The sequence below is a fragment of the Lutjanus erythropterus genome, chromosome 10 (assembly GCF_056507025.1).
Source record: "Lutjanus erythropterus isolate fLutEry1 chromosome 10, fLutEry1.hap2, whole genome shotgun sequence".
In the NCBI taxonomy this organism is placed as follows: Eukaryota; Metazoa; Chordata; class Actinopteri; order Lutjaniformes; family Lutjanidae; genus Lutjanus; species Lutjanus erythropterus.
This window is the reverse complement of record NC_139326.1, coordinates 12212732-12221797: the sequence shown is the minus strand read 5'-3', so window position 1 is coordinate 12221797 and position 9066 is coordinate 12212732. Positions and strand designations below refer to the sequence as shown.

Below are 9066 nucleotides of genomic sequence, written 5' to 3'. Positions count from 1 at the left end.
TGCTGAAGAGGATCCTGAAGGACCTGTGGAAGATCGTCCTGAGCAGCCTGGAGAAGACCATCGTCCTGCCTCAGAGCAACGACAGCCTGGTAAGAACAAACCTTTCCCAAAACCCCATCCTGCACCTAATTATATCTGATTTAGCATTTCACTCTTATAACATTGTTAGACTCACCATGGACAGTTAAAGAAGTCAAAACATGGCACCTACGTTACCCACAATTCACCAGTTGCTATTAGTTGCTAATGTAGCCACTAGAGATGGTCTAACTCAACAAGTTGTCCTAAATACACTAAAACAGCCTCTAACTGCACTTATATACCACACAAATCTAATTTTGACAAAGTCTTTACAGTGTTTACTGTCTTATTTAATAGTTCAGCAAAGTCTCTGCAAGTTGTTTATAATAGCAAAATTAAAGGTGTGGAAGAAAATCTGCAAAAATGTTGTCTATACATTTATAATATGTAGTTTTACATTCTGATAGTATCTTGTATGTCAGCGCTCGTAAGATCAGCAGCTGTGCTCTGCCGCCAGCTAGTGGTAGATGACAGCAGGTGTGTTTCTGTTTTTGCAGAAATGATTTGTACATGAGTTTGTTCTAGTTTTATTTTCTCCTTTGGACACGTTAATCATGTTGAATTACTGCATTTTGCTTTTTTACAGAGAACAGTGATGTACAATGAAGCATGACAGTATCACGTAAAGTCCTAATATAATCTCCCCCTTATCCACGTCTTCATCTCTCCTCCTCTCTGCAGGGTGCCCAGCTCCTCACAGCAGCTAAGGGACTGTCAAATCTCAAGGTAACACTGCAGAAAAAGGCGCAGCGACTTGTATGACTCTGAAGGAACATTTGAAAGCCTGGATTTTGCTTTATTACTTGTCATAATGTTGCTGGTTATTGGAGCCAGAAAAGACAGTCAGAGCCTCACAGGTCCTTGCAGTCATTAAATTTATATTTCAAAGGGGCATTTAGGAGGTTTACCTAGTTTTTCAGCATCCAACAGTAACTTAACTACAACTTAAAGAGTTTGTACGCTGGCTTCAGTAGTCGTAGGTGGCTGACTGTTAATGCAGCAGCATGCTGGACGTTGCAGTTTGAAGACAAGATGAGCTGGATTTTTTCACATCCTTCTGTCAAGCCGTCGAACACTTTGTCACAAACTGCTGTTCTGGAGTTGCTCACACAGTTGAAGACTGAGATGAATTTTATCCGTTAAAGAAAGAGGCTGATGATGAAGTTCACAGTGTAGAAGTACTGATGAGGGATCATTGGTCTGTTAAACTGATTCATATTAATATGGATTTATTATGCAACAACTGGCTTTAAGTGAGCACAAACAAGCGACACTAAATGTCAAAACTATGCTAAATATATTTCTGCTTTGTTTTTATTCAATTATTTTTAGTGTTGTTCTAATGAAGAAGCTTTGTCTAACGTCAGTCTGTGAACTCTGTGTGTTGCTGTAGGGAGCCGGCGAAGCCAAAACCTTGACGCCCAAACAGTGCATAATTATCGATGCAGGCCTGGAGACGATCAAGGTAGGCGAAGACCTGCACGTTCACATCAAGCAAGAACTGACCATTTCAAGAGATTTATTTGATTCTTGAGAGTTACAAAACATGCAAGACTATAGAAAAAATTTAAGAAATGCTTTTCTATGTCAACTATACTTTTATCGATTTAAATTAAGAAAACAATCAGCATAGCAACAACAGGAACATACACATAAAGGCTGTTGTGTTTGTAACCCCTTTTGGATTGATTCTTATCTACCATAAAAGAGTTTATTTCTCATCGTCACGCTGCTGCTCTCTGTTCCCTCAGCAATACTTCCACGCAGGAGGAAACGGGCTGAAGAAGGCGTTTGTCGAGAAAAGTCCTGAACTGGCCTCATTGCGTTACGCCCTCTCCCTCTATTCCCAGAGCACCGACGCTCTCATCAAGACCTTTGTCACTACACAACACACCCAAGGTGATCACACACACACACACACACACTGCATGTACGATATATAGGTTTTTTGGGGTGAGATGTCCCTCATGTGGTTCAAGTTAACTGAAGTTTTCCTGTCCTCTCAGTGCATGATGGGATGGGCATCAGAATCACTGGCAATGAGAAGATTCGACCTGACCGAGGTAAGTCCACTCTGCTTTCTCAGGTTTCACACCTTCTGCATCTTTTTAGGGTTCCTTGTAGGAAAAAAAAACACCTCACTGATTTTGGAGGAACACCCAAATACTAGAGGTTCATGAGATTAAACCAAAGTACTTTTTGGACATTACATGTCACCACAATGGTGCTTTATAGTAAACTTGAAATAGTAAAATTTATTTATAAAGTGTTTTTCAAAACAACATTACAAAGTGCTTTACATGTTAGACCCAGGATTAAAACATTTCAAGAGAGGGGTATGTACATTTAAGCAGTAAAAACAATACAAAACTGAAGCAGGAAATGGAATTAAAAAAAAACATAAGTTTAGATAAATACTGATAATAAGGCAAACAAAGATAAAAGAAATGTTAACTTTTATATTTGATTTTAGAGTCCTTTCTGTGTTAAATTGTTTCATAACCAGTTAAAAACTAGTTGCAGTAGTTTTAAGCATTAGCCACTGCAGAGTTTTCAGTGACAAGGCGGGGTCCGCCACCATTTTAAGAAATTGACAAAAACTTTTGCATCATTCTCTCATCATCCTTTTTGTAGCAGAGCCTTAATCAGTGTGTGCAGTTTTTAGATTATGCTGTAAATTAGGAAATAACTACTCCATTAAAAACTAACAACAAAACTATAAGATATAGCGGTTTGTCTTTAATGTTGCCCATTTTTCAAATTATCTTCATCACCCTCTATAGTAAGTAAAAGGAATATTTAACAAGTTTGCCCAAAGCTATAATATAAGATAAGAAAGTGGGTCACTGCAGCAGCAATAAGATCAAGATAGAATAATAGAAAAAACACGGGAGTGAGCTTTAAAGATGTTATTACGCATTTAAATGTGTGATGTGGTGGTTGTGCTCTGCAGGCTCGGGGATAGAGAAGCCCATCGGAGAGGCTGTCGTGCAGATCGACATGATGCTCGGGAAGGAACGCAAAGTGAATGTCAGAGGTGAGACGCCTAAATTCAAAATACACAAACATTTACATACATACTGTACCAAACTTAAACTCTTTCTCATTCAAACCTTAATATAAAATGAATGAGTAGAGTTTTTTTTATTGGGTTTACCCCTGACTCTGTCTCATGTGCTCTCCCTCTCCCTCCTTCTCTGCATTCAGTCATCGCAGCGAATGACATGAAGTGGCAGACATCAGGGATGTTCCGGCCTTTTGTCGAAGTCTCCATGGTCGGTCCCTTCCTGGCCGACAAGAAGCGCAAGTTCACCACAAAATCCAAGAACAACAGCTGGACGGCAAAGTTCAACGAGGCTTTCCAGTTGTGAGTTTGAAATCTGAACTCTCTCTTCTTCTTCATCTCGTCTTCACCTATGAATGTGCTGAGACAAATTTCCTCCTTTGCTCTTTAGCGTCCTGGGCAAGGAGTCCCCTGACTGCTACGAGCTCCAGGTGACTGTGAAGGATTACTGCTTCGGCCGGGCGGACCGGGTGGTCGGCGTGGCCGTGATCCAGCTGCGTGACGTCGCTGACCGCAAAAGCTGCGTGTGCTGGTGTCCTCTAGGGCCACGCGTCCAAACCGACGAGACGGGCATGACGGTGATGCGCATCCTGTCCCAGAGGCCTGCTGACGAGGTGGCCAAGGAGTTTGTCAAACTGAAATCTGAGACCCGCCCCGTGGAGGAGGGCAGATGAGCAGCAGAGACTCAAGATTATAGATGGTTGGAAACAGTGAAAATGAGAAACTGACATGGATGATGGTCAGAGTTTAAAGTCAGGGCCACGTGATCTTGTTGTGTTGACGAGCACTGTCTTCTTCATCCTGAGAAAACACAGGCTAGTAAAGCTTGACTCATAATATTCATCTTGACGGAGATCAGAGAAAGTTGACTATTTGTCAAAGTTATGATGAGAAAGACGTGGATTGAATTCATTAGGTAGATTCTGGAAGGAGATACTCTCAAAATGCTGAAAAAGAAAAACATATCAACACTCAAGAGTTTAAGTCACCAACTCTGATGAAAAGTGTTTTAGCACGAATCTTGTCAATCTAATGACTGACTGACTATTTTGGTCGTCTGTAGCAAATGAAATCTGGATCAAGTCTAACATATGTGTCATCTCTCGGCCGTCAAAGCATAACAACATAACAATGTTAATCCACAGCTTTTTACCAAACATACATTCAGGAACAGAGTGAATTTGTGTCACTGTGTAGCTGACAGTATGGAAAAATGTGAACAAGACAGTCCTTTTAAAACTGAATGGACCTGAGCAGGAAATTCAACTTTTGTTGAAGGTCGAGTGTGTGAGATTTACAGTAATTTATTGACATTCATAATATGTCAGAAATTGAATATAATATTCATAAGTATGTTTTCATTAGTGTATAATGAGAATGAGGATGAGAATTGTTGTGTTTTCGTTACCATGAGGTCCGCCATGTTTCTACGGTAGCCCTGTGTGGATAAATCAAACTTTTTTCACAGCTACCTTAGGGTTTTACTGTTAACTAAAATTAAACTAAAAACTGAAACTGGTTAACTGAAAGTCAAAAAATTCTTGAACATTGCCCTTGACAAATACACCCCATATTATAACGTAAAAAAAAAACTAACACTGATACTGAAACTAATGAAAACTAAACCTTTTACTGAACTAAACATTTTAATCAATAAAAAACAAACTGAAACAAGCGAATTCAGTCTGAAAACTGTCTGAAAGTAAACAGAACCGAACCCAAAAGTGAAACCTACACACTGATCCTTAAAGTGACTGTTTAATGAAAGTAACAATGCCATGAGTTGAGAGTGAGTTGGAGGAAGTAATGTCAGATTATTGTACTGTTTGAGCCTGTGATGACTGCTAACAGATTATCTTGTGACATCTGTACCACTGTTGACTCTGGTGTCCAAGTGTTTCCCAAATAATGGCCTTGGATAAAAGTCATGAACTGCTAATAAATGATACAAAAACACACTAAAAAGAACAAATGTCATGCTGTTTCCAACACTTGAGTTTGGGGATTTAGTAGCCAACAATATTTCCCCAACTTGAGTAAAAGATCAAAACTTAAAAAAGCTTATGGTCCTTTTTAAAATGATCGTGGGTTACTCGTTTTTCATTTAACATGGCGATAGAAGTGCAACACACGTCGCATCCTTTGATTCGCCCAGAGGACCAGATGCATCTCCCAGAGAGTGAAAGTAGTCAGGCTACAGTAGCCAAAATATGCCAAACCACAGAGTGAATGTAACATTGCAGTTTTTTTTCTGGAGAGCTGATGCATGTCTGCACTGGGAAATACTATAAGAAGTAATGTGTCAAGATGCTGATAATGTGTGTTGAATGATGAACTCCTGGTGATATTAAAAAAAAAATGAATACATAAAACCTTAAAAAGAAAGAGAAGATGACACATGAATTACATCGCCTTAAAAAAGCTTAAAAAAAAGCTGGCTAGCTAACGTAGCTAGCTCACTGTACTCAGTTCAAAGAGGTTTAAAACTTGAATGGCTTCTGCAATGCTGACTGTATGGTCAAAATGAATTTCAGAAACAGAGATTTATGGGTAAAGTATTTAACAGTATCCAACTGTCTGGCTGAACAAAGCGCACTGATGAGAAACGCAGTGTGAGAGGTTTTTAATTTAGCTCTTCTGTTTTCGCCAAGTGTCAAACTGTGGCAACACTATTTCACCCGTCGACGCACTCTGAATGGAAACAACAAAAACCTGGTTTTGTGGGGTTGAATAGTGAGAACACTCTCATCGAGGACCAGACATGGACCTCTGAGGGTTTCTTTTGATCTGCTTTAACAGTTTTAAATTGGCTGAGAGCAAAAGTCTTACAGACGCCACAGTCTTGCCATGCATGCACCGTCACCGTACCAATCATCTGTTTCTGAATACCTGACTAGGCGCACTACAAACTTGGACTTGAATGGAAAAGGAGACATGCAGGCAGGTTGTTCACTTGACTGAAGTGTGACAGGGTTTGATCCACACTCTTGTCTGTTTACTATGTGCCAAGGAACGCAAGTGTTCAGCGAGCCATGTTCAAGTAGCTCTTCTCACGCATTTTGGGTTGTTTGCGGACAGCTGCGGCCACTGTAGACGCCCTACTTTTTACCACTTTTTGTTTTTTTACAGGATCTGTTTGGTGGAATTTAGATGAGATACTCTGGAAACTAGTGCAGAGTTTTTATCTTTCTTTCTCTCAAACATCTGTCTGCAGCTGGGTGTAAGAGCGTAAAGGGTTTTTTTTTTTTTTACAGTGGCCACGGCTGTAGTGACAACTGAACTCTTGCACTCTGTTTAAAATAACTGTAAGTTTGTAAAAAAAAAAAAAATCAAAGCCTACAACCAGAGCATGTATTTATTGTATACAAAGTCAGCTAGAATTGTGATCTCTTTCATGTATGTACTGTGAAATATGAAGATTGATCAAATGTATGTAAAGTAGTTATCATTATTCTAATGTGACATATGTTGAATATACTTGTAACAATATTTTGTATATAAAATATTTATGAATCAAGACAGTGTGTCCTGTCCTTTTATGTTCTCTTCATGTGTCCCTGAACTAGGAGTTAAACCCCTCTTCACTCACTTCAGTTTTACATTATTTTCAGTAAGAGTCAGATCTGGATATATGAGTCAGTGTTATTAGTATAAAAAGCAAAACACAACCCTAATATGCCTTTTACTGGTACAGAAATGTTACTAACAACATTACATACACAATACAAGGACCTTGAGACTGAAGCAGGTAAATGAAATTCACACATTGTTCATTTTATTATTTACACCTGTGCTTTTCCTACTGTGACATGTCAAAAAGACCCATCTTTGTTTTCAGAGCCTAATAGGATTCACAGTTTTTGAATGCTGATATTTTCAGAGACTTTCAAAGTTGTCAGTGGCTGATGATTCTTGCTGATATTGATTTCCTGCTTTAACACAGCAGCTTTGCAGTGTGTCCACAACAGAAGTTTGCCGTTTTAATGGAATGAAAACCTCTAAAACAGCGAGTAGAGTACCACTGTGGTCTGATGACATGTCCTCTGTTGGTCCAAAATCATTTTTTTCCATGCTGAATCACTTCCTGCAGCAGATTTGCTGTGTGGTCATCTGATTTAAGTGATTCACAAAGGTGGAGCGGTACCTCACATAAACTGCCCTTGGTTTGTTCTTCACAGTAGTCAGAGAGAAAGTTAAAATGCAGCTGTCTGATTGTCTTTCTATAGTAGTGGGTCCCATTCCCAGCATACAAGCTAACATTTGTGCATATGTATTTTTCCAGTATGTGTCTGAGAATGTGTCAATGCTATGGATTTATATTGTTTAATGACTTGACTTGCTAAAAACTGGCTTCACGTTTTGCTCGAATTTGCACTGAGAAAACTCCAGCATGGATTTTAACTTTCTGTACAGCCCTGCAATGAATTTAACAGAAATATTTAAAAAGAAGACCCAAGTCTGCACATGTTTTTTGTGTGACTCCTACATTATCATCTGATTAAACACAACGATTTAGGAAGATGAAACATATTACTGACATACTTGAAAAAAAAATTGCCCACAGAAATAAGGCTGGCTATGTTAATATCATATTTTAAATCGCTTTTTAAAACATAATTATCAGACAGACTATCTTGGTTTTATTTTGCTTGAAATTTGCCTCTGTGTTTCTTTTATCTTGCTGCAACTGCTTTTATCTGTGTTATTTTGGTCCAGTTAATGTCTTTTGTGAAGGAAGTATACTCACAGAAAAGTGAAATAATAAACCGTCAGAGCTTCAGCCTGACCACAGGTCTAATTAGCAGTAATTAAAAACACCTGTGTGGGAGTGCAGGGCCTTTTAGTGAGACCAGACTTCTACTTAACACTTGCTACTGACTAAACTAAGTCTGTGTGATCTGTGAAACACGTTAAAAAAAAAGAGCAGCCACACCTTCAAAAAATCCAACAAAATTTTCTTCCCACTGACACACAGAGTGGCTCTTAATGAGAACAAAGCTTTGACAGTTTAAAATAAGACGGGAGATGTGGAAGAAATGTGTCAATGTTACGAAGATGTTTCACAAAAAAAACCCTGTACATTCAAAAAACATATTCAGCCGGCACTTTGAGTGTTGTCAACAGGTTTATTCACTTGTCTCGCAATTGTTTCAAGCTTATGTCACCGTCTTCATATTTGAAAAGATCTTTTATCGGCACAGTCCAGACAGCATGACCATGACAGTAAGCTTATTTTGTTTCAGTAGGACTTCACAGGTTGTTGCATAAGTCTCTCAGTACCGTTGCAATATAAAAAATAATGTGAAAAATCCTCCATTCTCGCTAACAGCCACAATCTACATTCAGTAAAAGTCTGGTGAGAGTAACATATTTTTCATTTACAATCACTGCAAATGAGCTAACATGAACACTAATATTAATTCTCCTTACTTAAAATAAATATTGATCACTTGAGAATATCTGATTTATATTGACTTTAATGCTTTGCTGTTACAAAATAACTATTTTAGCCCGTTCATGTTTCTGGAAATAAATTACAAATGAGGAAATAAATATTTAAAGGACTGCTTGTTATTTGCAAATACATCAAGAGGGAAAGAGAAAATGATGAGAGGTCCATCCAATTAGTAATGAAAGTTTTCAAAAGATGAATACAACTTAATTTACAAATCATAAATTACTCCTCATGCTTTCATATGTAATTATGGCTTAAAGGACTGTTCAATGCATCAACTTTGAGTCAAACAAAATTTCTATTATTCCTGATAAAACATGAAGGCAGAAATAGGAAGAGGGAACAGATTTCTTTTTTTCCTCTAAGTCTCAAAATGATAACAAAACTTGAACTGAAATGCTCATACTGTTGTTGATTGTCACGGACATAGAAAGTGTTTTAACCTTTGTTTTGTTCATAGAAGATT

At 38.3% G+C, this 9066-nt stretch overlaps 1 protein-coding gene across 2 annotated transcripts in view; it reads left to right on the top strand.

Annotated features, from left to right (window-relative positions):
* The window catches only part of LOC146320094 (protein unc-13 homolog B-like), a 79542-nt gene extending 75546 nt beyond the window's left edge, over nucleotides 1-3996 (top strand). For both annotated transcript variants that reach the window (XM_084728222.1, XM_084728221.1), the window contains 8 exons: nucleotides 1-89; nucleotides 763-825; nucleotides 1475-1546; nucleotides 1833-1980; nucleotides 2088-2144; nucleotides 3035-3118; nucleotides 3289-3448; nucleotides 3537-3996. The exon at nucleotides 1-89 is cut by the window's left edge and continues 35 nt beyond it. In XM_084728222.1, coding sequence (XP_084584348.1) covers nucleotides 1-89; nucleotides 763-825; nucleotides 1475-1546; nucleotides 1833-1980; nucleotides 2088-2144; nucleotides 3035-3118; nucleotides 3289-3448; nucleotides 3537-3819 — 956 coding nt within the window. In that variant the 3' untranslated portion in view covers nucleotides 3820-3996. The remainder of the gene's footprint in view (nucleotides 90-762; nucleotides 826-1474; nucleotides 1547-1832; nucleotides 1981-2087; nucleotides 2145-3034; nucleotides 3119-3288; nucleotides 3449-3536) is intronic.
* The last annotated feature ends 5070 nt before the right edge of the window (nucleotides 3997-9066 follow it).